The following is a 25,737-nucleotide window of genomic DNA, read 5'->3' as shown; positions in this document are numbered from 1 at the left end:
TAGGGTGCGATGCGGTGCGATGCAAGACGTACGATTTTGGCGAGAGCGTTGGCGGGTGAAAGGATAGTACTGCGGGGTCGTGGTGTGAGGAGCAGCTTTGACCGCCTCTCCTACCGTGTCTCCGGTTTAGGAAGCCTGATAGCCTCCCCTGGCATACGTCTCTCCTCTCTCCCTCCTTCATTCCCTTCTCCCTCTTCCCTTCTACTCTACACCCTTCCACCCACAATCATCTCTCACTTTCTCACCTAAGCAACCTGCAATCCCTTCAGAGCCATCATCTGCTGTAACTTCTGTCCCGCCGCAGGTTCAAGTGCAGCAAGCAACGGACCTACTTTGCCTGGAAAGCGCTGCGAACAATCTGCTACACGTGAGGCTAGCCAATCAGGTAAAGGTTGAGCACCCGCAATGGTCTTGACTGGATCTCCTCTTCCTGACGAGGAGCCAGATCCAGGCGCAGAAGCAGAAGCGGCCAATTTAGAGAAACCAGCCTGGAAGGTGTTTTGTTCTTCCCAGTCTTCCAGGAAGAGTTCGTCTTCCTCTGCCTGTTGCGCCTCGATGGACTTGTGTGCAATGGACGTATCCGTAGAGAGATTGACCAGTGCGGCGAGTGTACCGGGGAAGACGGCGGCTGCATTGGCTCCTTCGAGGAGGCGGGGACCGCTCTCTGTCAGCAGGCGGCCAAAGCCGACGATGATCAGTGGACGCCTGCGAGCGGGCGTCTTGCTGAGCTCGGGGAGGATGACGCCCTGCATGATCTGAGTGAAGAGACCTGGTTGAACACTTTCGAATGCGTCTACTACTGCGCCAGGATAGGCATCGCCTGCCTTTTGGATCGTGGCTAGAGAGGCGACGAATGCGACGAAGCCCTTTGTGAACTTTTCTGTGCGCGAAGTCTGAAGACGAGTGAGCATGAGAGTCATAATCGCCTGGCGGTAGGGTTGGAGAGCCGCTTCGTCGACATTCTCAAAGACGGTCTGCATCAGCTCGAAGCCGAACTCGTCATTGATCCGACTGGCGATGAGCTGCTGGTAGATACCCAGGACAGCAGGGATCTGATTGTTGGAAACCATCGTCGAAGCAGCTTTTGTCAGGTAGGCTTGCAGAAGTCTGACCAAGGCCGGGACATTGCCGCGGGACTGCCACAGGGTGGGCGTTAGCAGCGAGGGCAGTAGAGATTGGTAGGAAGCTGGCAGCTGACCCGCCGGTCGCAGCTCAAGGAGTTGCGACAGCAGCTGGAAGACATATGGCACGAATTCGGCAACATCGCCTTGCAGGATCTCGGTAAAAGGTGGGAAGAGCGTCTGCTCAAACTGGTCGAAGCTTGAGGGCTCAGCGCTGGTGGTAAAGCGAATGAGGGCGGCCAGGGACTCGAAGGCGAACTGCGAGAAGCGAGGATTCGAAGGGTTCTTTGCAATCGTCGTCAAGATCTGGCCGAGGTGTTGTAGGATGGTGAGATAGCCCGGAGCCAACTGTTCCCTGCCGGTGGTCAGGACTCGCATGACACACTTGATGAAGAAGTCGTTCTCTGCCACCTTTTCGGGTGTACCTCCAGCCTCGATCTTGGCAAAGAGCGCCAACAGCGTCTGTTCCGCAAATGGCTGCACATCTTGCGGTGTGAAGATGGCCTTGTTTCCCTCTCCGCTCCTGATGATCAGCATCCTCTCGATTGCAATGGAGGCATACGTTGCGATACCGACGTTGCTGCTCTGTAGATGCTGCACCAGCAAGGGGAGAACACTCAACAATTGCTCCTTGGTGAGCTGGTTGCGGAAAGTGTGCAGGTAGCGAATGGCGTCGACCTTCAAGATCGGATGCACTGTTCCGCTGGACTCAGCTGCCTCCAGATCAGAGTAGATGTGGTTCGAGAAGAATTCGACGACATTGACCAGGTTATTTGTCGAAGCCTCGGAAACTCCATGTCGACCAGTCCCACCTCTTGCAGCTACTCCAGTCATCAGCCAGATGGCGGCGTCCTTCTTCCGCCACTCTTGCGAAGGATTGGCAGCGTACTCTTGGAGATATGTCTGAATATAGGACGAGATGATCCTGGTGATGTCTTGTGTGAAGTGCTCGAGAAGTGACCGCAGGAAAGCCAGAGAGGAAAGACGAGGCGTATCTGTCTCTGTACTGCCTTCGACTTCGCGTTTGACCCAAGCCAAGGGCTCGTCTTCGAACATTTCCTCCTCACTTTCCTTCATGCCAACGTTCGGAAGAATGACTCTCTGCACGAGTGATTCCATGACGCTGCCTCCACCTTCACCTTGTGCGAAAAGGTGACGCAGAGAGGGCTGGCGTACAATGACGCTCAGGAAGCTCAAAGCCCTTGAGAGAAGGGCATCGTACTTTCCGCCTGCTTTTCCCTCGAGCTTGCCAAGCATCTCCCACACCGCCTGAACAAACCCGGCAACTTGAGGCTCCCAAGCGTCGAGGTATCTTTGTGCGTAAAGCTCGCTGACTTCGCAAACGGCTGCCTTGACGTTGGTCAACTCGTCCGGCTTCTCTTCATCCTCGTCTTGAGGCAGGCGAGACGAGTCGGGAGAGTATGAGAGCCAGTGGAGCAGAAGAGAGGAGACCTCGGCGAGATTGTCCTCAAAGAGCGGCGGGAGGTCTTGACAAGAGAGGTCGTAAAAGAGAAGTAGCTCGAGATGCAGAATGTTCAGTAGCGGCTTCATCTGTGTAGCTGGAGTAGCCGGTGATAGCAGTGCTTGATTAGTCGCCTGTGAGGGGAAAGTCATGGCAGGGAGGAGAGCGGGTGAGAATCGACTTCTTCCTTCGTCACTTGTGCGAAATGCGGGTGGGCACACACCTTGATGCTCTCCCACCACACCGGTGCAAACTTTCCGAGGACGTAGTTGATCTCCTCATAAAGCTTGTCACTTCTGAATTGGCCCCTCCATGCCTTTGTGACCTCATGAAGTGTGGACAGACATGCCTGCACGACTCCCAAGTCTGGGTTGGGCTCAGAGAGCTTGACTACAATGTCATCTAACAGTCCAGTCCACGTCCTGGGGAAGTCGTGAGAGGCTACGAGAGAGAGGGCTGTATTGAGCTGAAGACGCAGTGGGAGGGGCGCGGGGCTGTTGAGCGCCGAGAGGGAGAGGAGGAGGGGTAGAAGGTTTTGACGCAAGGTAGCCTTGCTAGTCTCGTCGATGGGAGGCAGCTCAGCCTCTTGGGCCTCTTCATTGTCCCACCGTGTCCTGATGATGTTCTTCAAATGAATGGACGAGGCGAGCCGGATGTTGCTAGGGGACTCTGAGGCTGCTATCAGTTGCAAGAGTGAGGGTACGTGTGAGGGCGAGGAAGTGGAGAGGGCCACGAGGTGTTGTTCTGCTGCTGCCCGCACTGCTGGGTCCGATGCCAGCGTCTGGGACAGGAGGGTTGACAACTGATCGGCGCCGTCTGCCATGGCGTTTCCAGTCGTGGGTGTGAGGGGGTTGGTATGTATGGTGGGAAGGTGGAGATGCCGAGGGAAGAGAAGAAGTCTAGAAGAAGGCCACTGACGGAGAAAAGTGAGTGTTGCTCTCCACACCCGCCCGGCCAAATGTGCCTTTGCGCGTGCGTGCCACTGTCAAACAGTCGTCTGTCTAGCCAGGTCGATCCCACCGCCAAGCCAGACTCTCAAGTAGACACAGTTCAGGGTAGCATCGAGAGCCAGCAACAAGGATTTGGTAGAGGCTCGTACTCCAATCATAGACTCAGACCCTCTTGGGAAGGCGGCCCGCGGCCAGGTTCAAGCAGCCAACGCTGGTCTCAGGGCAGAGCGAGGCGCCATGGCGGCCCATGCCAGGCAGGCGTCGCGCCCCACACCCAGATCACACCAAACACACACCACCACTCAAGGGCCGGGGGATCAATGCGGCAAGGGCTGTGATTTTTGTATCTCTCATATCTCGTCTGGTCTGGTGTCGCATCTGACTGTGGGAACGTCGCCCTGTGCAAAGTGGCCGGGGAGAATGTGTGTGTTTGGCTATTTGACTCTGGCAGGGCGGCCTTGTTTTGTTCTCCGGATGAACGTCGTGTCTGAATTGCAGTCCCGCTGCAGCTGCCATGGCTTCCCCCGCCCACTCGACTCCATTTCCGCCCTCTGTCCACCCTTCCATCCTCACATTGCCTTGCCATCCACCCCATACCACGCCCTTACCTCTTAGTATACCCCCACCTCCTTCACCTTCTGGTGGAACAGGGGCCAACGAGCCGCCATCCATGCCATCGCGCAACACCAGCAGTGCGGGCTCCTCAAAGGGGCCTCGCTCACCTTCTCCCGATGCTTCTTCCCCCACAGCAGCAGCTTCGCCCACCTCGTCCCTCCGCAGACCATTCCGAAACAGCGTCATTGCCCATCCTCACGAGTACAAGGGAGCCAAGATTCTGCCTCCCAAGACGCCCACTTCTGCCGAGCTCACCGCCAGCGATTCGGCAGATCAGTTGCTACAGCTCTACTCGCCCATACTCAACTCTAGCATTACACAAGAAGGCCCAGAGGAGAGCGAGGGCTATGGCGCCAGTGGCAGCGCAGGACCATCACTCCTGCACGGAGTCGTACTCGCAGAGGGCATCAATCTTGTCCCGCAAAGGAGTGCACCTGCGCCTCCAGTAGCAGCTCGTAGTGCAGGCGCTTCCAGCAGCTCCGCCAATGGCTTTGCAGGCAACCCGCCAGGCTCTCCCCCTGGCATTCCTACCACCAGGACAGCAGCACCACAACGTTCTTCCTACATTGCCGGATCCTACCGTAACTACGCATCGGTGACTCCAACTCCATCTGCTTCTCAGTCGTCCAGCAGGTCGGGCTTGCCCCCTCAGTCTCCTGGCCTCCCCTACCCTCAGACTGGCAACTCGTCCGCCCCTGCATCGGGCCCTCCTGCAGGGACCGCATATCCTCAACGACCCGAGCGTTCTCAAACGGCAGACTCGGAAGCATTCTCGTCTCTGAGTAGCCTCAGCCAGCGAGGTTACCAACAGCAGCAGCAGGTAGGGTCAGGCTTGCCGGGAGGCATGCATAGTCTGTCCCTTACATCGCCGTCTTCGAGCAACAGCAGCAGCAATGAAGCGGGAGCAAGTGGGGCGACAAGCCCATCGGCCTCTCAAGCCCCATCGAGCATCTCAAGAGGTAAAGCAGACGGGCCGAATGGCAGGAATACCCTCAAGAGCGTATTGGGTGGATTCGTCAATAGCATGAGCGGTAGGTAGTCGAAAGAAGGGGGATCGAGAAGCGCCTGTGAACTGACTCAGATGACTTTATACCTTCGTATTCACAGACGTCTTTTCGCAGCCAAGAAAGATGGAAATCTCTACGCCCTACGATCCGGTCCACCTCACACACGTAGGGTTCAATTCTGACACCGGAGAGTTCACAGGTCTGCCGAAGGAGTGGCAGCAACTTCTGCAGGAGTCAGGCATCTCGAAGCAGGACCAGGCAGCCAATCCCCAAGCTGTCATTGACATCGTCGCTTTCTACCAGGATGCGACTACTCACACTGGTGACAGCGATGCTGTGTGGAAGAAATTCGAGGACGCCAAGGGCTCCCAAGTGGATACAAGTACGGTAATCAGCTCACCAGGTATGTCGGGTACATTGCCTCCTAGTCACGTCTACGAAAAGCCGGTGAGTACTTGCAAATTGGGCCTTAAGCAAAGACTACAGACCAGTCGCTGACTATTGCCATGGATCCCTATATGGACCTTTCAGCGAGCTGCACCACCGCCTCCAGGTTCAGGCAGTGGGCCCATGCGGCGGCTGTCGGAGCAGATTGCACCACAGCGCCATGCTCCTCCTCCTCCTCGGGACAAGCCTCTGCCGCCTACATCCAATCCAGCAGAGAAGCTAATGCGGCGAGGGTCGCAGAAGTCGTCGGTCTCAAGCGGCAAAAGTTCCTCTGGCTCTGGTAGCCTTCGTCCTGCACAGGCCCCTCCGCCCCTTACAGCTAGCGGCTCGATCTCTACAGCGGGAGCTCCTTCGGCTGTAGGGGTGGCTGCAGCAGTGGCAGCTGCTGGATCAAGCAAGGGTGCAAAACCAGTAGCAGCAGTTGTACCTACGGGTCCGGGACCTACCCCTCGCAGGAGAGAAACGAAGAAGACTGGGCTCAAGGATGCAGAAGTCGTCGCTCGTCTGCAAGCCATCTGTACTGATGCGGATCCCACGAAGCTCTACCGCTCGCTGGTCAAGATCGGCCAAGGAGCATCTGGAGGCGTTTATTCGGCGTACCAGGTCGGTACCAATCTCTGCGTAGCCATCAAGCAGATGAATCTAGAGCAGCAGCCCAAGAAGGACCTGATCATCAATGAGATTTTGGTTATGAAGGAGTCAAAGCAGCGGAACATTGTCAACTATATCGACTCCTTCCTCTTCAAGGGCGATCTTTGGGTGGTAATGGAGTACATGGAGGGAGGTTCATTGACGGATGTGGTCACGTGCAATATCATGACCGAGGGACAGATCGCTGCTGTCTGTAGGGAGGTGTTAGAGGGATTGAAGCATCTACACGAGCATGCTGTCATCCATAGGGACATCAAGAGTGACAACATCCTGCTCAGTATGGAGGGCGAGATCAAGCTCAGTAAGTGTAGGCAGACTTCACCAGGGTGTAAGCTCAGGGACTGACCGAGCCTTTTGCCTCTTACACATCCCCTTCATTCGACAGCCGACTTTGGATTCTGTGCGCAAATTGGCGAGTCACATGCAAAGAGGACGACCATGGTGGGCACACCATACTGGATGGCGCCCGAAGTGGTGACCCGCAAGGAGTATGGTCCGAAAGTGGACATCTGGTCATTGGGCATCATGTGCATCGGTAAGTTCAGCCTCGTCACGCACGGGACCACTCCACTAGCCCGTCTGCGGACTGATAGCTGACCATCATCTCTCTCCCTCTCCTCTACCACGTCCTCTCGCTCCGCCTCTGCAATAGAAATGATCGAAGGCGAGCCCCCTTATCTAAACGAAAACCCCCTCCGTGCCCTCTATCTAATCGCCACTCACGGAACTCCCAAGATCAACAATCCAGATCAATTAAGTCCCCTCTTTTTGGATTTCCTCAAGTGTTGCTTAGAGGTAGACGCTGAAAAGAGACCGGACGCTCAGGGAATGTTGAGACATCCCTTCTTGGCCAAGTGTTCCGATTTGAGGACATTGGCACCTTTGATCAAGGCGGCGAGGGAGACTAGTAAGAAGCATTAGAGTGGGGAATGGAAAGAGGTAGGAAGGGAGGGTAGGAGGCAAGGAGGGAGGGATGGGGGAGCAGGCTTGCTTGATGCACGCACGCACGTACGCAGGAAGCGAAGCAGGGCGAAGCGAAGCGAAGCAGGGCAGAGTAGGGCTCGCCGCTATTATGGACCTTTTTCTCTCCTCTTCCCTCTTCCCACTTCCCACTTCCCACTTCCCACTTCCCACTTCCCACTTGCCTCTACTCATCCTCTTCCTCCTTCTCCTTCCCCAACTTCACCTTCACCTCCTCTTCTCTTGTCAACTCTTCCTTTTTCCGCCGCGCCTCATTTCCTGACTTGACTTGACTTGACTTGACTTGACTTGACTTGTTCAATAGCATACCATACTTTTCTCCTCCTCTGTGGGAGGAACCAGATCGAGCGAGGGATCTGTGACTGTTTCTGATTGCAGTACGAGGAAAGACAAGGCGAGACGAGACGAGACAGATGGCTTTCCCTGTTGTACTCCTCTGCCCTCTGTCGTCTGTGCGTCTTTTTCCTCCTCTCCGCCCACACCCCTCTGCCCTCTCCCGGCCCATCTATCCAAAGTAGAATAGCTCATTCTTCTTCTTTGCCTGTACCTCCAATATGCCTCCCATGTAATGCTCATGATCAAGCACCGTCGCTCCCTCTCTGAGTGCCAGCATTCCCGCCTCGACACAAACTGCCTTTAGTTGTGCTCCATTCATTTCATCGGTGGACCCTGCCAGTTCCTCAAAGTTGACATTGGGTCCTACTGCCATTTTCCTAGAGTGGATCTCCATGATCCTCGCGCGGGCTTGCTCTGTAGGAAGGGGGAATTCGATTTTTCGATCTAGACGACCAGAGCGCAACAGGGCGGGGTCGAGGATGTCGATACGATTGGTGGCGGCAATGACCTTGATCCTAGCGTCTGAAGAGAATCCGTCCAGTTGGTTCAACAGCTCAAGCATGGTACGTTGAACCTCGCGATCTCCCGACTTGTCCGAGTCGAAACGCTTGGTACCGATGGCGTCGATTTCATCAATGAAGATGATGGCGGGTGCCTTTTCCTTTGCCAATTCAAAGGCGTCACGTACTAACTTTGCACCGTCACCGATGAACATTTGCACCAGCGAGGGACCGGCTAGCTTGAGGTAGCAGGCATTTGTCTGCGCTGCGCACGCTCGGGCTAGCAGCGTCTTTCCTGTACCCGGTGGGCCGTACATGAGAGCTCCCTTCGGTGGCCTGATGCCCAAGTTCTTGAACCTCTCCTCCTGTTGCATGGGCAGCACGATGGCTTCCACCAACTCCTCTACTTGCTTGTCCAATCCACCGATATCACTATACGTCTCTGTAGGCCTCTCATCTACCTCCATTGCCTTTACCCTTGAGTCGTACTCTGCAGGTAGCTTATCCAGGATGAGGTACGAATCCTTGTTCACACCGATGAGGTCTCCAGGTCTGAGAGCGTCAGACTCGACGAGGCCGATGATGGGGAGGAAGATGGTCTGGCGGGTGGAAGTCTTGATTACGGCGCACTTGGGTCGCTTGCCCACTGTGGGGGGTACAGAGACGGCAGAGGTGGGCTCATCGGCGTCTTCGTCGACGTCTGGGTCTATATCGAGGATCTACGAAGAGGTAAGAGAATGTGAGTGGAGGTGAGCCCGTGCGGTGAGGTATGGCCCTAAGCAAGCTGTTGGTTTTAGCACCATGGGCTGCTGCCACTCACCTCTACTACATTGCCCACGAGATAGGGCAGGATCTTATTCTGTCTAATCTTGTCTGCATTCTCTGCCACCTTTTGCTTCATTGCCGTCTGTTCATGTATGAGCCTCATATGTTCCGACTTCATCACCTTGACGTCATTGTCTAGGAGTCTTGTGCGGGTGTGAATCTCGTCGATGGAGGCATTGAGGATGTCTTCTGGAATCTCTGGCGAGGCAGGACGCTCTGGCGCTGCTGCTGCTGCCCCGGAAGAGGAGGATGCGCCTCCGTTGGGAGGTGGAGCTGTACTTGTTGAAGGAGCAGAGCTGGACATTGTGTGAGGAGGAGGTGAGGTGTGGTGAGATGCTTGAGTGCATGTAGGCTACCAAGGCTTCGTCTGCCTGGTCGTCGCTCCCCGTCGAGGCCGAGTGTGCTGCTCCACTCTGGGGGGGACGCGTGGTCTGGATGTGCAGGCGGCAGTGGCCTCAGCCTGATGACACCGCGCGCGGGGCTTCCCTCCCTCCAAGCCCGCCTCGCCCCCCCTTTGTGTGTTTCCGTGGCTGAACGCTGCCGAGCGGAACAGAAGCGACGCAACTCGGGCATTTGAGTCCAACACCGCCCGCACCGCAAAGAGGTAGATACCTTGACCGCATCCCTCTATCCATCGTAGACTCTTCTTCTCCTTCTCAGTCAGAGTGTTGGCTCCTTCAAGGCCAAAGCGTATATCACATTCCCACCTCAAGAACTCCCGCCGCCTAAGCTACTAGCGCAACATGCCCATGCTCTACCAGCCGCTCGCAGGGGGACAAGCTCCCTCGGGCACTCTCGACTATGCTCCCCTCGATGGGGCTATCAAACACCCTTCCCTTACACGCTCCGTCATACGCTCACTGGTACGCAGAGCTAGTCGGATAGACCCCACGTCCGATCAAATCAGGGTGAGTTGCACAGAGAGCATGCCCTGATGGAAAGGCGAGGATGAGAAGTGCAATGACTAGCTACACCGCAGAGTAGTGCTACAATACTAAGAAAGCAACACCCTCCTTCTATCCTCCCGTAGATCATCATCGTAGCTTGCGTCTACGTTCTAGTCATCGGAATTCTTTGGAATGTACCCTACCTCAAGCTCATCATATACCCCTTTAAGCTCCTGACCGTTGCCTTTCACGAATTCAGCCATGCCATCGTAGGCTTGATTACTGGAGCCAAGATTGTATCTGTCAAGCTCGACCCAAATGAGGGAGGTGCAACAGTCATGAAGGGAGGAATCTCATGGCTCTCTCTCCCCGCTGGGTATCTCGGAAGCAGCTTCATCGGAGCAGCGATGATCGCTTGTGCATTTGACATCAGAGCTAGCAAGGTGAGTCGCGTTCAGGATCCCAGCAGATTCTTCCTCTGCCTTTGCTCATAATCAGCGACACTCCTTGAACTCTGCCGCCAGGTCATGACGATCATCATCGGCGTCGTCTTCCTCTTTACGCTGTGGTGGGCAAGGAGAGACTGGCTCACCTGGCTTCTCCTCCTAGCAGTGGCCGGTCTCATCGTCGCCTTCTGGTTCATCGCCGAAGGCGTGGCATTGCAGTACCTTGTGTTATTCCTTGGGGTCATGAGCTGCCTCTACAGCTGCTTCGACATCCTCGAGGACCTCGTCTTCCGCAAGGTAGAAGAGAGCGATGCCAGCGCCTTTTCGCGACTGGTTGGCGGCAGTCCACAGGCTTGGGGAGTATTGTGGTTCCTCATCTCCGTCATCTTCTTCGCTGCAGGGCTCATCATCGGAATCGTCGCCTTCAAGACGTCTACTAGTGCTCAGAGGGCGGACAACTTCCTGAATCCTAGAGACGAATACGTCGTCTTGATGCCCAGATGAACATAGACGGGCTGAAAGAGTAGTAGATGAGTTGGCTGGACACAGAGCAGTTCTTGCTTCCGTCACCCTGTATATAGAAGACTTGCATAGCACAGACAATTTCGCCCTGCCTCCGCTCCTGTAATACCATGCCTCATTGCAGTGACAATGATCCAAGTGTGCATTCGATGTGTGATCCGCCTGTTGACGGTGCAAGCCGCGCGCGCACGCCAGTCCGCCCCCCGCTCAAGATCAAAACCTCCGTCCGGCGCCCGCTCTTTCCTCTTCTTCCTTCTCACCAAAGGACTTCGGTAGTTTTCGTCCGTTTGATTCTCCCTCTCGGGGGGTAAGAAGCAGAATGGCGAGCTACATCCCACCGTCTGAATGGGCCCGTGAACTCCTCCTGTAATGGGAGGGACCTGTACGGGTTTTTGACCAATTATTCATTACTTGGTCGGCCTGGCGGCGAATTGTCCAGAAGAACCCTACCTCCTTCCCCCTCTGGAAGCCTTCCTTTGCGCTTCTAGTCCTTCCTCGGCCCCGTAAGGGAATGGGGAAGTTTTGATTGGAGTATAGTGCGGGAGGTGGATGGAGGCGGGGTTGGGGGCCCTGATTTCATTGTGAGTGTAAGAGTAGACGAGGCGAGGCATGGAGAGAGTGGATGGGAGTACTGATTGCTATGCGTCTCTCTCTGTCTCTGTTCTTTGCTCACAGGCATAGGAGGAAGTCATTATGTGACCATGCCTCGACTTGTAACAACCCAGGGCCCGACATGTGTTTCCTATCCCCCACCTGTTGTATCATCATTTCCCCCCTCGTGCTGCTTGATCAACTCAGATCTTTATCCTTGTCCCAGCTGCGTGTGTGTGTAGCGAGCGACGCCCCAGACGGACGAGCAAAAAAGTCGTCGCCCCTCGTCCGTCCGTCCGTCCGCGCGTGCAAGGCCACGGCTGATCTTCTCAGCCTCACCGGGACAGTGGGCAGGCAGGCAGGCAAGCAGACAGGCAGCCATCGCTCACTTCTTCCCGATCCCATCCTCCTCTCCAGCTTCACACCACCGATCCTCACTACCGACCCAACAGAAGTCTTGCTACTGCTGTTGTGATCTCGCCCAGCATGTCCTGGCTTTCTCGTCTCTCCCCAGCTCTCGTCTCGCCATTGAAGAGCACCCGGCAGACTCTCTCTCCACTCAGCGCCGCCTTTCATCCTCTAAACTTCAACGCCGAAGCCTCCTCTTCTTCGTCTTCGTCCTCGTCCTCTTGCACCTCTTCCTCTACTATCTCTTTTGCTTCGGGCAGTACGTCCGTCCTCCCTTCTTTCCCATTTGGAGGAGCGATTCAGGTGCGAAATTCGACGAAGCGTGGGGGTGGATCTTCGAAGAATAATAGGAATAGTGCGGGAAAGCGACTGGGGATTAAGAGGTATGGTGGTGAGTTTGTATGCCTGGCAGCGGGGATGGTCAACTTCACTTCATCTCGTTGGTGCTTCTCTGGACACTCCGCTCACTCTACCTCTACTTTTATCCCTCTCGTCTCTTCTCCCGCCTCACCTCCTCACGATCCCTAGGTCAATACGTGCAAGCAGGCGAGATTCTCATCAGGCAAAGAGGTACCTCCTGGCACCCAGGTCAAAACGTCTCCATTGGTCGAGATCACACCCTCTTTGCCCTCAAGGCAGGATGGGTGAGATTCTACCAGCCCGTACCCCCGCCGGCTTCTGTAGTTGCTCCAGCTCTAACCGCCGATGGGATGGGCGCTTCGTCCTCGAGCTCAAGCACGAGCACGACTGCCAGCAACACCAGCACCAGCACCAGTACCAACCCGGCATTGCGTCTTGCCATATCTCCCCTCCCTCAAACTCCCGCTTTGCCCAAAGGTGAAACATTGCGTCCTCATCCCTCTTCGCGCAAGCGTCGTACCGGACGTAGGTACATCGGAGTAGCCCTTTCGGCCAATTCTCCCCTGCCGGCTGCTTGGGGTGCACCTAGGGAGAGGAGATTGGAAAAGATTGACTTGATCAAGTATAAAGGTTTGAGGAAATTGATGAATAGGGGAATGATGATGCAGGAGCAGACTGCTACTGAAGAGGGAGAAGGAGAGTGGGAGGATGTACTGCCTGCTGAGCAAGGGGAGGAGGTGATGGGTGAGAGGATTGTAGTTCAGGCGGACGCGAAAGGCGAGACTCAGGTGACCAGGGAAGCTCGAGTGTAGACTTGAATTCACTCGACAAGACACAGTCACAGACCGACTCGCCTTTTGTGACTTGCACTGCACTGAGATGAGATGAGGTGCCGCAAATGATCAATCAATTAAGCATCGCATGAAGCATTGAGCATGAAGCATCGAGCATTGAGCATCGAGCGTGAAGTTTCAAAACAGCAGTGGCGCGGCGTGATGTGATGTGATGTGATGTATGGTGGATTGTCATGAGTGGGGTGAGGAGATGGGAGAATGGGAGAATGGGAGATTTGGGGAAAAGTAGGGTACAAGGGTGGGCAGTGCGGTGCGGTGCGGTGCGGTGCACACTAGGTGGTGACAGCAGCAGCAGCGGCACCACCAGCAGCAGCAGCAGCGGCAATGTGAGGACAGCAAGCGCACATGAGAAGGCCAAAACTACCGCTGTGCCGTAGGATGTGCTATGCTTTCTCCATGCCGCGACATCTACCTCTCCCCTCGCCTCCGGTCGCCTCTCCTCTCCTCCTCTCTCCTCTCCCCCAATGCTCAATTCCCTCGCTCCTCTCATCTACTCCAGCGCCTGCAACTCCCTCCTTAACTCGCCCTCATTAGCAATCTTCAACATCTGCGTCTGTTCCAATTTCTCCCCCGCATCCCGCCGAGCTTTGAGATCCTCAATCGCCTTGAGCTTCTTGGTCAAGTTGCGCAACTTCTTGTCTAGAGCAACCGCTTGGCTGTTCCCGCCTACTTCTGCCGCACCAGATGTGGCGGGGGGAGCGGAGGAGGAGGAGGAGGAGGCGTCGACTGCTTCTGAGCCTAGGGATACCTGGGCTCCAGGGCCAGGAGAGGCAGGAGCGGTAGGTGTGGGAGTGCCCGTATTGCTCTTGGCCTTGTTGTTGGCATTGTTCTTCTTGCCGCCCTTGGGTCCAGTGGGCGTACCAGGACCAGGCGCACTGCCGTTGCTCTGGTTCTCCTTGGGCCGTGGTGCACCGGGGACTTGGCGCTTGCCCCTGTTGGCGCCGGGAACGTAGGCTCCGTGGCCATTGGTACCTGCACCAGGTCTCGAGGGACTACTGCTACCCAGCGAGTCCTCCTCTCGGCTGTACGCAGTGCTGGCCGCTGCTCCTCGAGCTCCTGGCGGCCTGTAAGCACCAGCGGGCCGTTGAGGCTTGGCAGCCGCCTTGTCCAGCCACTCCTTGGCAGCCGCGCTCGGCGCAGGCGAAGCTGGCAGCTCAGCAGGGAAAGGGGGAGGGTCGCGAGCTCCTTGGGCTGTAGCTGTGCTCCATCCTGGCCTCCAGCCGGCCTGGTACATCTCGTCGATGAAGTCAACGTGAATCAATTGTCCAGTGCAATGCCAAATCTTGATGCCGTTCTCCACTCTCAGGCGAGGGCTCAAGGTAGCGGTGAGGATGAACTCTCCACATGGGCTCCACTCCAGTACACTAGAGTTGCTAGCGTCAAATGTGAAGAGCTTTCCTTTGCCCAGATTTTGACGATCCCAGACATCGACCATTCCGTTCAAGTTACCGAAGCCGGCGAGGCAGAAGAGACGGCCCTGAGGGTTGAAGGTCACAGTATTCCTGGCAGCCGAGCAAAGTTCTGCAATGACATTGACCCGGAAGCTGAACAGCGTAGCCTTGGACGGCATGTATCCGTAGACGACAATGAATTCCCGGCCGTTGCTAGACCATTCGAAGTCATGGATAGGACCTTCCTTGTCAAGGGCTACTCGGCAGTCGAAGTCTCCTCGCGAGGAGATCATATAGAGATTTGTCTCTCCATAGTACGACTTGCCGGTCTTGTCCACATCGGTCGATGTCATGAACAGAAGGGAAGTTCCGGCCTTGTTCCACTTCATCTGAATTTTGTCTGCCTTGAAAAACGTCTTTTGCGAGACGGGAGCTGGAGGATTCTCTGGCGAAGGAATGAGGGAGGCGAGGGAGAAGACTCTCACTGAGGCCGGGGCTCCCTTTTTCTCCCCGCAGAAGACAGCGACTACCGGCTTTGAGCCAGCTCCCAGCTCGAAGCTGGTCATGCCTTCTAATCTCAGTCTCCCCACGACGCCCTTGGCTTGCACAGCGTTGGGCTCAAAGACCTGCAGCTCAGTCGAGACCTGGCGCACGAGGTAGGTCTCCTCCTCGTTGAGCTGTGGGTGACATCCCTCTTGGCTCTTGCGCTCCCATGCGCCCACTTCAGCTCCATCGCTTGTACGCCATAGGCGCAGGTTGGGCACGTTGTTACCCTCTTCGTCCTTGAATGGGCGTTGCCATGTGCTGAGGTAGCCTCCCCTGGGCGAGAAGGCGAGGTCTACGACTCGTGGTAGCGGGATAGTGTGTGTACGAACTGATGCAGTGGGATCCGACGTCGAGAGCAGGAGAAGGCTGTGCAGGGGGGAAGAATAGGGGAAGTGGAGATGACGGAAGCGTTAAGAGGTGATGGTTCGCTGAGCTGCGAAGACGTTGCAGAGCCGTTGTATTGAAATTGCCGTGTACTCACTGGTTCTCCATTCCCATTGCCACCCATCTTCCATCGGGGCTGTACTTGAACACCCTAGTCTGATTTGAGCTGTCTGCCTCTTCGCGGTCAAAGCCGGAGACGGGCGCATAAGAGGGAGGTCCGGTGAGGAGGCCTATTGATTTTTGCGACCGGTCTAGGAGGGGTGGGGGGAGAGAAGAGAGCGAGGAGAGTGACTTGCTGATCAGTCTGTTTTCATGTCTGTCGATGTTTATGCCGGCCTGTTGAGCCTACTCACAAGCCCATTGCGTCGTTGCCGACGATGAGGATTGGGAAGCCATTGTGGAGCCTGGAGGGATGCTGTGAAGCTCTATGCCTTCTGAGGAGACCGCAGCGATGTGCCTGTAATGTTCCTCCTATTTCAGCCTGCGATGATGAGGCTGTGACAAGGAAGAGTCTGCTTAGTGCAGCTTAATGGGAGATGGCTCTGGCGAGAAGAAGTGCAAGGACAATGAGTGTGCGTCTCTTGGTATGCGTGCCCGTCGTCGGTATTGAAGGGCCCAGCTGAGAAGAATGCGTCGCCCCGCGCGCGGCCAGGCCAGAGACAGCTCAGAGCCAAGCCAGGCACACACGCGGGGCGATTGACTGTTGGACCCAATGCACACACGCGCTCACACCCACTCACTCACTCACAGGGGCCCACACGCAGGAAGATTCAAAGGGAAAGGCGACGCAGCGACGGGGTTCCTCCACTCCTCCCCCCCACCTCGTATCATTGCAAAGGAGTGTAGTCCTCACCGAGAGTCATCCCAGACATGGTCGCACTCCCATCCTCGAGCTCATCTGCTCGAAGAGCTCCTGGGCGGTACTCCTCGTCGCTCCTGGCCCAAATCGTCCTCACCTTTGCCCTCTTCTCCGCCCTACTCGTCACCACCTCCCTCGCAGCCCGGACCAAGGCCACCGTGGTAGAAGGCAGTGAGGCCATCCTTCCCATGAAGAAGCACTCCCTCTACGCGCCCTATGTAGAGTCGAATCTTCAAAACAAGTACTGGGACTTTGGCGGAGACGCAATCGTAGATACAAATCGACACGTTCGGCTTACACAGGACAAGCCTCACCAGGCTGGCTACCTCTGGAGTAGGACGCCCATCAACAATGACAACTATGAGATTGAATTTGAATTCAGGATAGATGGGAAAGCTGGAGTGACCTTTGGAGACGGTCTCGCCCTTTGGCTCACAGATGATAGGGCAAAGACGGGGCCGGTATTTGGGAGCAAGGATAGGTTCAGGGGGTTGGGCGTCTTCTTTGATACCTATGCCAACGCTAGACATGTGAGTAGAGCGATGATTGAGCCATTGCTGGTGAGACAGGGAAGAGTCAAGTGGCTTATGAGAGTTCCACTCTCTTCTGTTACATCAAGCCATACGCTTTCCCAAGGGTAATGGCCATGATTGGAGATGGCAAGACAGAGTACAACGGAGCTAGGGATGGAGGAGGTCAAGAGCTAGGAGCTTGCTCGGTAAGTTCGAAGGGAAGAAGCATTTGCGAGCTAAGGAGACGACAGACTGAAGGACCTTTGCTCTCCTGCAATGACAGATTGACATACGGAGAACGCGGGTAGCAACAAAGGGACGCCTTACATTCGTGCGGGGCGTGTACCTAGAGGTGAGTGGGCCACGCGGGGCGTTTATACTGAGATCGTCGAACTTGGGCGCTGAACTGAGATTCATCCGTTGCCCTCGCCCCTCTCAGCTGAAGATCCACTACAAGGAGTGGGACACATGGGAGCCGTGCTTGTGAGTAGAGGCAAAGAGCGAGCGAGCGACGGTTCGCGGCGGCAGAGCGATTGAGCTGATGGACCATACGCTATACCCAACAGCAAGATTGAAGACGCGCAGGTGCCCAGAAATCCTTTCTTGGGCTTCAGCTCTCTGACTGGTGATGTCAGCGACGCCCATGACATCGTCAATGTCAAGACTAGCCAGATCGTCTTCAAGAACAGGAGCCATGTGGTGAGTACACGGGGACTGCAGAAACCCGCCATGGATCTTCAGCTGTCAGCATACTCAACCCGGCCACCTTTGTCCCTTCATACATTCAACAGGAATTGTTGGCGGAGCGACGTAAGCACTTCTCGCCAGAGGCCATCAAGTCGGCCAAGGCTGGCAGTGACTACACGACGGCCTACCGTGCTAGCAGCTTCGTGCACGGCGTGTACCACCTGATCGTCTTCTTGGTCAAGTGGGGCATCGTCGTGGCTGTTCTGGCCGCCCTGGTGATCCTTGGGCTGAGGTATAGGAAAAAGAGGGACGTCAAGAGGTTCTGAGTAGTGGCAAGAGGGGAGGGCACGGGAGATAGGGGCAGGCTGGATGAGCCGGTGGAGTGAGCCCGTCTATTCAACATGGCTCATGAAGAGCTCTGTGGCTCAAGAGTCAATATCATGAAGCTGTCATCACACCTGTCATCTTGTCTGTACCCTGATCGTCATCACCCTGCTCCTCCCGTCTGGCTCTCCCCCCTGCCAAAGATGATTGGGGCGCCACTCACCCTTGCGGCCCGGCGGGAATGTCTCGGAGTGTCGGAAGTGCGGGGGCTGAGGGAGCGCCGGCGCCGGCCCAAACAGAAAAAAGGATCAAAGCCGAAGGAGGGGGGGGAGCCTTTCCTTGTTTTGCAGGCGCCAAAAGGTTGACTCGACACTTCCGCACAACAGAAGACATACATCGATACCCACCAACCCCTCCCCAGTATAGAGAGTCTTAAAGAGGTCGTGGCTAGACAGTCTAGACATTCTTCCCTCTTCTCTCCCACTCTCTCTTCCTCCTTTACTCTCTTCCTTTGCCGGCTGTCTCTGCAAGTGTTAGGAATGATCCGCTCAGCTACCCCTAGAGCCCTTCGCAGGGCGCTCCAAAGGGCTGGCTCCTCGGGAAGTGCCTCCCCTTTCTCCTCCTCTTCTTCGGCGGCGGCGACCTCGATACCAGCAGCAGTAGCATTGATACCCTCTCCATCCTCATCATTATCATCGTCGTCGTCCCTAGCATCATCAAGGTCATCATCATCATCAGTATTGCGCCAGCATAGCGTTCCTCATCCCTCGCGTCGCAGCCTCCATTCTTCCACCTCACTCGGAAGCGCATGGCCCGTAGGAGCCTCAGCGGGGGAAGTGGAAGGAGAGTCTTCTTCTTCGACCTCTTCTGCTGTACCAAGCTCAAGCTCAAGCTCAGCCTCAGGAAGCGGTAGCGCTAATGGCAATGGCTCCTCCTCTAGCACCTCGCAGGACAGAAGGCCAATTGACTTGACGGATGCGGGCAGCTCGAGGGGTACACGGCAGAAGTTGGAGATGCCAAAGAGCAAGGCGGTCAAGTCTTTGATGGATTTGAGAGATATGAAGAAGAAGGGCAAAGCAATGTGAGTGGACAATCTCATTGAGGAATGGAATAGAGCAGAGCACAATAGAGACTGATACGAGCTACCTCTCCGTCTACTGCTTCACCCGCTTTGTAGAGCTTGCTTGACGGCCTACGACTACCCGACTGCCCTCTCTCTGCGTCGGTCCGATATCGACATCTGTCTCGTGGGCGACTCCATGGCAAATGTAGCCCTCGGGCACGCATCCACCCAATCCCTCTCCCTCGACGCTACCATCCACCACTGCCAAGCAGTGTACCGTGGTCTCTTCTCTCCAGTCCTCTCCATGTCCCCCGATACCCCCGGAGCGCCAATCCTCATCGTGGATCTGCCATTTGGTACCTTCCACGATTCTGTAGAGCAGGGAGTGCAGACGGCCGTGCGACTGCTCAAGGAGGGTGGGGCAGATGGCGTCAAGATCGAAGGAGGGAAAGAGATTCTCCCCCTCGTGCGGCGTCTCACCCAATTCGGCATCCCCGTCATGGGTCATCTCGGTTTACAACCACAGCGAGTCGCCTCTACGGCAGGTTATCGCCTCCAAGGTCGTACTGCCGACGAGGCTTCGCTCATCCTTGAAGAGGCGCTAGCCCTACAGGAAGCAGGCGCCTTTAGCATCGTCCTCGAATGCATTCCCAACAAGATTGGAGAACTCGTCTCTCAACAATTGGAGCGGACAGTCACCATTGGAATTGGAGCAGGACCAATGTGCGATGGACAGATCCTTGTAACGAATGACCTACTGGGAGAACTTACCAGTCCATGGCATGTAGTTCTTGGGCTTGAGGAGACGGGCAAGTCGACGACGACGACAACGACTGCTGCTGAATTGCTGCCACGGCTGCACCCTTCTGCCCCCAAGGGGCCCAAGTTCGTGCGCAACTTTGCCGAAGTAGCTCTACAATCCATGTCCAAGTCCAACTCTAGCAGCTCCAGTACCAGTAGTAGCGGAAGCAGCGACCTTGCAGCCACTGCGGGTGCTGGCGCATTTGGTCTTGGCGCTCTACGCCTCGCGGCAGTCGAGGCGTACGTGCAGGCAGTCAGGGAGCGCTCTTTCCCCGATCCGGAGCGCGAGGGGTATAAGATCAAGGGCGATGAATTGAGAGAGTTTGTAAGGAGGTTGGAGGGGATGAAGAATGTAAAGAATTGAGCTGGAGCTTGGAGTTTGGAGCTTGAGACTGGATCTTGGGATTGGACTGACGATACCAAGACGGGTGTGGTGCAGGCTGCGTATGTGATTGCAGGGACGGAGAGCATACCCCACCCACACAAGACCGACAGTGTAGATCGAGGCGTTTTTCATCCTCGGCATCATCTTCGGCAAAAAATAAAATACCAAAAGTCTTGTCATTATAGATTTTGAAGATTCAGGAACAAGGTCAGAGACGTTCCCTTGGTCCCTGCTCGGATCGATAAGGATCTCACATCACAGAGGCAATGTCCACCAACTCTTTCGCCAACCTGCTGGGCGGACTTCTCCTTTTACAAACCCACCTCAGGTCCCGGTGGCCAAGGCAGTCCACCAGCGTACCTCGGTCCACCAGGCTGTTGATCCCTCCGATGCCATTCGGCCTCTTGCGCTCTAAGTGCTTCTCCCGCCGCCTGTCCCCCACCTTCTGCAACGACGATGTGGTTCCGCACTTCTTGCCTACGACGCTCCTCTTCGCGTCGCTCCTGCTCTGCACGGGCTTGAGCGGCTTGACGGGCATAGACGAGCATGGCAAGGGCAGAGAGGCCAATGACCATCATTGCGCCCTCGATCATCGCGTCGGCTTCTTCCTCGGAGAGAGACATCAAAACACCGCCGTCGCTTGCGTCACCGCCGTTACCTCTTCCGCTGCCGCCGCCTCTGCCAGCTGTATTGGGAGCGCCCTTGGGTGGAGGTGCTCCGCCTTGCTGTTGTGGTGCCGCCTGCTGCTGCTGCTGTTGTTGTGGTGGAGGAGGTTGCTGCTGCTGAGGTGGCTGCTGTTGTTGACCAGGGCGAGGCTGCTGGCGTTGATGCGCCTGTTGTCCCCCTCTTGCGTTACGCCTCAGGTCCCACGTCTCTGGCAAGTTGAGGTCTCCTCCCTCTTCATTAAAGTAGAATTCCTCGTCGTCTTCCCTACCTCCACCAGCAGCGCGTAACAGCTCCTCCTCGGCTTCGGTGTATCCGCCCAGAACTCCGTTGCCGGCACCCGCATAGCTGCTGAAGAGGGCCACAGCGCTCTCCTCACGCTTCCAGACAGTTGCCCATAAAGCTTTGATGTGCAGCCGGATCAGACTGAGCAGGACGGGCAGGTAAGCCTCGCTGTTGATCTCTACCGCCATGTCATAGTAGCGCTTCGCGAGATGGAAGTCGCGCCGCGGAACGCCTAATCCAGCTTCGTACAGGTGGCCCAAGTTCCAGTAGGCCAGAGCAGAGACTTGTCGATCTGCCGCAGATGCATAGCACGCCAGCGCCTTCTCGTACTCTGGCTCGCCACTGCTGTCATTAGAGGAAGCCGATGGCAGGCCGATGCCGTAGTAGTAGTAGTCTCCGAGCTTGACAAGAGCATCAACATTGTCCTGCGCAGCCGACCGCGTCCAGTACATCAAGGCAAGTCGATCGGATGACGTGTCTGGGGGACCATCAAGGCGCGGCACCTTCCATCGCCTCTTATCTCTGTCTAAGATCCACGCGACATTGTTCTGCGCCACCTCGTCGCCTCTTTCTGCAGCCATGGACCAATAGATCAGTGCTCGCTTCTTGTCTCCCAACTCCCAAGCGCGCACTCCTCGAGCAAAGACCGGGGATTCCCAGTCCCCTCGCTCGGCTGCGTGCTTGAAGAAGGATACGGCTGCTTGGCAACGATTGTCGTTCGCGCCCGGAGGGCTCAACGTCGCCAAGGACTGCTTGTAGACCTTGGCATTGACAAGCCCAAGGAAGTAGAAGCCTTCAAAGGGTGATCCAGTCCTGACGGCAGTCGCAAAGTGGGCTCCAGCTGACGTCAGGTCTCCCATCTGAAGATGTATCTTGCCCAAGGCGACACTCGACTCGGCGTGACCGCTGAGAGAGGACTTGACAGCATCGTCCCACATCTCGATAGCTCTTTTGCGATCTATGTTCTGCCCCTCTCTGATGATCTTGCCATCTTTCTTGACCCATTGGTCCGGAGCCATCCCCAGGCTTCTCATCAGACCGAAACCATACTTGCAGTCTCGGTCCCCCACCTCGCTACCTCTCCAGAACCAGTACCAGGCTCTGGCGTAGTCGACTGGCACGCCTTCTCCTCGGAGGTACATCCGTCCCAACAAGGCAGCTGCGGAACCAGCGAGCGATCTGACGGACCCCTCCGTCTTGAGAATGGGGTCCTCTTCGCCTCCTTGCGCGTTGCGGTCATTGGAGTTTCTTGTGACTCGCCTGCCCTTGACCATCCTGAGGTTCGTAATGTCCACAGGCCAGACCATCCTGGCGACCTTACTTGCGAGCTCTCGCGCTTTGGTGTAGTCTCGCGGTACCTGACCTGCGCTCTCGCTCGCACCATAGATGCTGCCCTGATAGTAGATGCGGGCCAGCCAGAGTGTATGACTGAGGGAGCCTCCATTGGCATGGTAAGAATAAAAGGCGAGCAGATCGTTGAGTCGGGAAGGGTCTCTTGTTCCCATTGAAGTAGGAGAGTTTGTCGAAGGGAGGAACTGAAGAGCAGCCTGGATGGCCGGACGGTGTGCTGCCGGCCCAGTCGACGCTGCTGAGGCTCCAGGGCCGTAGACTCCTCCGAAGAGGTCTGACAGTCGCAAGTGGGTATACGGAGGCGTCAGGCCGCCCGGAGGCCCCTGCTGGAAGCGCGCCTGAGACTGCGAGGCTGCCCGCTCGTACCACTTGAGGGCTTCCGTACAGTCTGGCGTGGTTCCGATGCCGACAAGACTGCGATATGCTAGAGCCATCTGGGAGGCGTAGTCGCCTTCGCGAGCGGCGAATGTGTGGTGAAGTAGAGCCTGTAATGAAAGCGAGAGGAGCCGTGGTAAGTACACCATCACAAAAAAAAAACCAACGGCGACTCCAACGCTCACTCACCATGCTTTGACTCTGTCCTGGCCACTCCTCAGCACTCGTTGGTCTTCCCCAGGCCCTCCACATCTCATTCGAGCCCTCTAGCCATGCAAGCAGATTGCGAGCACTTGCATTGCCGGGCTTCACTTCCTCTACCAGAGTCGTCAAATGCGGGATGGCAAGCCACGGCCGAGGCTCTGCGCCATGTGTTCCTAGAATATAATGTTGCGCCAGTACCCAGAGAGCGTCTGCTGATGCCCGGTGTGGCCGAGGTGGGTAACCTGCATGTTGCAGGAGGGCGAGCGCCTCAGAGACATTGTCGGCAGCTTGCGAGTCCGTGTGCGAGCTTCTGCCCAGCCGTTTACCGCCTATTGTGGTGGACGAGATCCACTTGAGGATCTGCTTTGTAAGGAGGGAGGAGTCGCTCGACTCGCTTTCGCTCTGCCAGCCCTTGAGCAGGAAAGGGCCATGGAGGGCCGAATCGCCACCTCCAACTTCCCACTCTGGCCAAAGCTGAGCGGCTCGCTCTCCCGTCCAGGCGTGGGGTCTTCTCGAGTCCAAGACATGTTCAGACCGGCCATTGCCGCCCCGAAGCAGACTTGGCAATCCCGCACCCGAACCTGAGAAAGGGACATGCGCTCTGAGCCAGTGAGCAAAAGCATAAAGAGAATACTTGATCTTGACTGAAAGCCTGAGCATCGTTCCAAATGGGCCCCAGGATGTGAGAAAGGTCAGGTACGGCGACAAATCCGACAGAGTCACACGAGCTTTGTCCTGGGCCGAGGGCTGATGGAGAGGGGAAGAGGATCCAGATGAAACGGAAGTTTTGGCAGAGCTCTTGGTTCTTGACGGTGACTTGCGATTTGTCTGGGTATATGCAATTGGCTCTTGTAATGCCGATGGCTCTATCACGGATCTGAGGAGGATCAGGGCGGACTGGTAGGCTTCGTCGGCTGAAGATGCGAGTTGGATAGGCAGGCAGGATCTCTATGGTCAGTTGCTCTTCTCGGGTCCCCTTCCGGACCCTGCTTCCTTTTGCTACTCACAAGACATGTTGTGCACACCATTGCCATTGCCTCTTTCTGGCCATGCAGACGTAGCATGGTCAACCCGGCCTGAAGTGCTGAAGACAGTCCCCCTTTGTACCTCATCTTCCACAGTGACGCGGCGATCAGGATGCGACTCCTCCTTCTGTCCATACGTCTCGCCAGGTAGACTAGCGAGCAAGCTGACGACAATGAGAAAGACTGCCCAAAGCCTCAAGCGGGTCGCCATGGTCTCTGGCCTTCAAAAGGATGACGAGGTGACGATTGGGGGTGGGTCTTCTGAAAGTCCTCTGGTCCAGCTGGTTTTGGCAGCAGTGGCGAGGAGACGTTCGAGTTCGCGATCTATGATGAGAAGGTTGCTCTGACCATGACAGCGTGCAAGATACTGACAGGTCGAGAGGTCGGCAGGGAAAGTGTAGCAATGACAGGTGAGGGATGTATTCTGGGATGGCCCCTTCGTGGGAACTGGTGTCTATTGTCCCTCACCGCCCTCCGTCTGGCCCGGATGTCGTGGAGGCTGGACAATTCTAACTCCGCCCGCCTCGCCTTTGGAAATCCCAGGTGCACCGACGGCTTCTCAGAGGAATTGAGGATACGGAAGCAGGACCAACGACGGCCATTCTTCCTCACTCACACTCACAATGGCGCCTCGGCTCTGCTCACACTGCAACGTGTCAAAGGCAGTGCTACGGCGGCCCAAGACGGGGCTGCTGGTCTGTCGCCCCTGCTTCTTCTACGTCTTTGAGACGGAGATCCACCAGACCATCCTTGATGCCAACCTCTTCAAGCCGGGGGAAAAGGTGGCAATTGGAGCTTCCGGCGGCAAAGACTCCACGGTGCTGGCCTACGTCATGAAGACGCTCAATGAGCGGTACAACTATGGTCTCGATCTCTTCCTCCTCAGCATTGATGAGGGGATCACTGGCTATCGAGACGACTCGCTGGAAACGGTCAAGCAGAACAGCGAGGAGTATGGTCTACCGCTAAAGGTGCTAGGCTACAATGAGCTGTATGGCTGGACAATGGATGACATTGTCAAGAGCATCGGCAGGAAGAACAATTGCACCTTCTGTGGAGTCTTCAGAAGGCAGGCATTAGACCGAGGAGCAGCAGTGCTCGGTGTGGATCACATCGTCACCGGCCACAATGCTGATGACATTGCAGAGACGGTGCTGATGAACGTCTTGCGGGGCGACATTTCCCGTCTTTCTAGATGTACAGAGATTGTCACACAGTCTGCCGACGCCGATCCTTCACAAGGCTGTGGTGGTACAGTCAACGAAGATGGCAGCTCCTCACTCGACTTTCTGGGCATCAAGAGGTCCAAGCCCTTCAAGTACGCCTATGAAAAAGAAATCGTCCTCTATGCCTACTTCAAGTCGTTGACCTACTTCTCGACGGAATGCATCTACTCTCCCAATGCATACCGAGGATACGCCCGTGCCTACCTGAAGGACTTGGAGAGCATCCGTCCTTCCGCAATCATAGACATCATTCATTCAGGAGAGGCACTCAAGGTCGGATGGAGAGAGGAAGAGAATAGTCAGGAGAATGGCGAAGGCAAGCAGAGCAATTCAACTGCGAGCAAAGGTCAGGCGCGTCAGGTGCAGCAGACCTGCAAGCGATGCGGCTACATCACCTCAAATGAGCTCTGCAAAGCTTGTGTCCTGCTAGAGGGGCTCAACAAGGGTGTGCCCAACTTGGGCATCAAGAGTAGCGTCAAGGTGGGAGGTGTAAGTGAGAACGACGCTGCTGGTACAGCTGCCAACCGTGTTCAACCTCGACCGACGACGGCAATGTTGCGGGCTGCCGCCTCAGCATTTTGATATCAGCCTCTCTGCCGTGTATCCGTCTTACGATCTTCACTTGTACAATATGTCCCATCAATGTGATACCACTTCCTACCAGTCCTCCGATGCGTGCAGACTGCGACGCGTC

At 56.1% G+C, this 25,737-nt stretch overlaps 10 protein-coding genes across 10 annotated transcripts; 6 read left to right on the top strand and 4 right to left on the bottom strand.

The window, feature by feature from the left end:
• Positions 1-124: 124 nt before the first annotated feature.
• On the bottom strand, positions 125-3,512 carry BCV69DRAFT_162174 (Cse1-domain-containing protein). Its single transcript, XM_025489433.1, has 2 exons — positions 2,807-3,512; positions 125-2,717 (listed from the first exon to the last, which is right to left on the bottom strand). The coding sequence occupies exons 1-2, from the start codon at positions 3,404-3,406 to the stop codon at positions 246-248; spliced, it is 3,072 nt and encodes a 1,023-aa protein (XP_025349171.1). The 5' UTR covers positions 3,407-3,512; the 3' UTR covers positions 125-245.
• A 691-nt stretch (positions 3,513-4,203) lies between these two features.
• On the top strand, positions 4,204-7,174 carry BCV69DRAFT_298206 (Pkinase-domain-containing protein; the record flags this gene model as incomplete). The annotated part of the gene is made up of 5 exons (XM_025494192.1): positions 4,204-5,179; positions 5,256-5,602; positions 5,687-6,554; positions 6,639-6,788; positions 6,906-7,174. 5 exons carry the CDS (start codon positions 4,204-4,206, stop codon positions 7,172-7,174), a joined length of 2,610 nt encoding a protein of 869 aa, XP_025349170.1.
• A 565-nt stretch (positions 7,175-7,739) lies between these two features.
• On the bottom strand, positions 7,740-9,199 carry BCV69DRAFT_246843 (26S proteasome subunit P45; the record flags this gene model as incomplete). The annotated part of the gene is made up of 2 exons (XM_025490227.1): positions 7,740-8,789; positions 8,891-9,199. 2 exons carry the CDS (start codon positions 9,197-9,199, stop codon positions 7,740-7,742), a joined length of 1,359 nt encoding a protein of 452 aa, XP_025349169.1.
• A 290-nt stretch (positions 9,200-9,489) lies between these two features.
• On the top strand, positions 9,490-10,879 carry BCV69DRAFT_281917 (hypothetical protein). Its single transcript, XM_025492164.1, has 3 exons — positions 9,490-9,803; positions 9,926-10,225; positions 10,307-10,879. Exons 1-3 carry the CDS (start codon positions 9,639-9,641, stop codon positions 10,730-10,732), a joined length of 891 nt encoding a protein of 296 aa, XP_025349168.1. The 5' UTR covers positions 9,490-9,638; the 3' UTR covers positions 10,733-10,879.
• Positions 10,880-12,010: 1,131 nt separating this feature from the next.
• Positions 12,011-12,726, top strand: BCV69DRAFT_234608 (hypothetical protein; the record flags this gene model as incomplete). The annotated part of the gene is made up of 3 exons (XM_025489890.1): positions 12,011-12,140; positions 12,278-12,470; positions 12,519-12,726. Coding segments are annotated over 3 exons (531 nt in total), but the record flags the coding sequence as incomplete, so codon positions are not given.
• A 368-nt stretch (positions 12,727-13,094) lies between these two features.
• Positions 13,095-15,866, bottom strand: BCV69DRAFT_162056 (translation initiation factor eIF-2A). Its single transcript, XM_025489432.1, has 3 exons — positions 15,638-15,866; positions 15,382-15,535; positions 13,095-15,266 (listed from the first exon to the last, which is right to left on the bottom strand). Exons 1-3 carry the CDS (start codon positions 15,678-15,680, stop codon positions 13,454-13,456), a joined length of 2,010 nt encoding a protein of 669 aa, XP_025349166.1. The 5' UTR covers positions 15,681-15,866; the 3' UTR covers positions 13,095-13,453.
• Positions 15,867-16,013: 147 nt separating this feature from the next.
• Positions 16,014-17,806, top strand: BCV69DRAFT_281910 (hypothetical protein). The gene is made up of 6 exons (XM_025492163.1): positions 16,014-16,673; positions 16,763-16,861; positions 16,939-17,007; positions 17,095-17,138; positions 17,222-17,354; positions 17,447-17,806. The coding sequence occupies exons 1-6, from the start codon at positions 16,155-16,157 to the stop codon at positions 17,666-17,668; spliced, it is 1,086 nt and encodes a 361-aa protein (XP_025349165.1). The 5' UTR covers positions 16,014-16,154; the 3' UTR covers positions 17,669-17,806.
• Positions 17,807-17,921: 115 nt separating this feature from the next.
• On the top strand, positions 17,922-20,060 carry BCV69DRAFT_161974 (hypothetical protein). Its single transcript, XM_025489431.1, has 2 exons — positions 17,922-18,747; positions 18,844-20,060. The coding sequence occupies exons 1-2, from the start codon at positions 18,206-18,208 to the stop codon at positions 19,892-19,894; spliced, it is 1,593 nt and encodes a 530-aa protein (XP_025349164.1). The 5' UTR covers positions 17,922-18,205; the 3' UTR covers positions 19,895-20,060.
• On the bottom strand, positions 19,813-24,258 carry BCV69DRAFT_281909 (hypothetical protein). Its single transcript, XM_025492162.1, has 3 exons — positions 23,800-24,258; positions 22,778-23,706; positions 19,813-22,698 (listed from the first exon to the last, which is right to left on the bottom strand). The coding sequence occupies exons 1-3, from the start codon at positions 24,026-24,028 to the stop codon at positions 20,227-20,229; spliced, it is 3,630 nt and encodes a 1,209-aa protein (XP_025349163.1). The 5' UTR covers positions 24,029-24,258; the 3' UTR covers positions 19,813-20,226.
• A 136-nt stretch (positions 24,259-24,394) lies between these two features.
• Positions 24,395-25,732, top strand: BCV69DRAFT_161915 (hypothetical protein). Its single transcript, XM_025489430.1, has one exon. The coding sequence runs from the start codon at positions 24,441-24,443 to the stop codon at positions 25,623-25,625; it is 1,185 nt and encodes a 394-aa protein (XP_025349162.1). The 5' UTR covers positions 24,395-24,440; the 3' UTR covers positions 25,626-25,732.
• The last annotated feature ends 5 nt before the right edge of the window (positions 25,733-25,737 follow it).

This window comes from Pseudomicrostroma glucosiphilum (genome assembly GCF_003144135.1).
Source record: "Pseudomicrostroma glucosiphilum strain MCA 4718 unplaced genomic scaffold BCV69scaffold_4, whole genome shotgun sequence".
NCBI lineage: Eukaryota > Fungi > Basidiomycota > Exobasidiomycetes > Microstromatales > Microstromataceae > Microstroma > Microstroma glucosiphilum.
This window is presented reverse-complemented; position numbering and strand designations above follow the sequence as displayed.

Coding starts and splice junctions, on each gene's coding strand:
- BCV69DRAFT_161974 (XM_025489431.1), top strand. CDS start 18,206: ATGATCCGCTCAGCTACCCCTAGAGCCCTTCGCAGGGCGCTCCAAAGG. Junction 18,748..18,843: donor AAGAAGAAGGGCAAAGCAAT/GTGAGTGGACAA, acceptor CCCGCTTTGTAG/AGCTTGCTTGACGGCCTACG.
- BCV69DRAFT_281909 (XM_025492162.1), bottom strand. CDS start 24,028: ATGGCGACCCGCTTGAGGCTTTGGGCAGTCTTTCTCATTGTCGTCAGC. Junction 23,707..23,799: donor TGGTGTGCACAACATGTCTT/GTGAGTAGCAAA, acceptor TCGCATCTTCAG/CCGACGAAGCCTACCAGTCC. Junction 22,699..22,777: donor CAGGACAGAGTCAAAGCATG/GTGAGTGAGCGT, acceptor CTTTCATTACAG/GCTCTACTTCACCACACATT.
- BCV69DRAFT_162056 (XM_025489432.1), bottom strand. CDS start 15,680: ATGGCTTCCCAATCCTCATCGTCGGCAACGACGCAATGGGCTT. Junction 15,536..15,637: donor GGCAACGACGCAATGGGCTT/GTGAGTAGGCTC, acceptor CACCCCTCCTAG/ACCGGTCGCAAAAATCAATA. Junction 15,267..15,381: donor GCAATGGGAATGGAGAACCA/GTGAGTACACGG, acceptor CCCCCTGCACAG/CCTTCTCCTGCTCTCGACGT.
- BCV69DRAFT_162174 (XM_025489433.1), bottom strand. CDS start 3,406: ATGGCAGACGGCGCCGATCAGTTGTCAACCCTCCTGTCCCAGACGCTG. Junction 2,718..2,806: donor TGTGGTGGGAGAGCATCAAG/GTGTGTGCCCAC, acceptor TTCCCCTCACAG/GCGACTAATCAAGCACTGCT.
- BCV69DRAFT_161915 (XM_025489430.1), top strand. CDS start 24,441: ATGGCGCCTCGGCTCTGCTCACACTGCAACGTGTCAAAGGCAGTGCTA.
- BCV69DRAFT_281917 (XM_025492164.1), top strand. CDS start 9,639: ATGCCCATGCTCTACCAGCCGCTCGCAGGGGGACAAGCTCCCTCGGGC. Junction 9,804..9,925: donor CCACGTCCGATCAAATCAGG/GTGAGTTGCACA, acceptor ATCCTCCCGTAG/ATCATCATCGTAGCTTGCGT. Junction 10,226..10,306: donor TTGACATCAGAGCTAGCAAG/GTGAGTCGCGTT, acceptor CTCTGCCGCCAG/GTCATGACGATCATCATCGG.
- BCV69DRAFT_281910 (XM_025492163.1), top strand. CDS start 16,155: ATGGTCGCACTCCCATCCTCGAGCTCATCTGCTCGAAGAGCTCCTGGG. Junction 16,674..16,762: donor CCTATGCCAACGCTAGACAT/GTGAGTAGAGCG, acceptor TGTTACATCAAG/CCATACGCTTTCCCAAGGGT. Junction 17,139..17,221: donor GACACATGGGAGCCGTGCTT/GTGAGTAGAGGC, acceptor TATACCCAACAG/CAAGATTGAAGACGCGCAGG.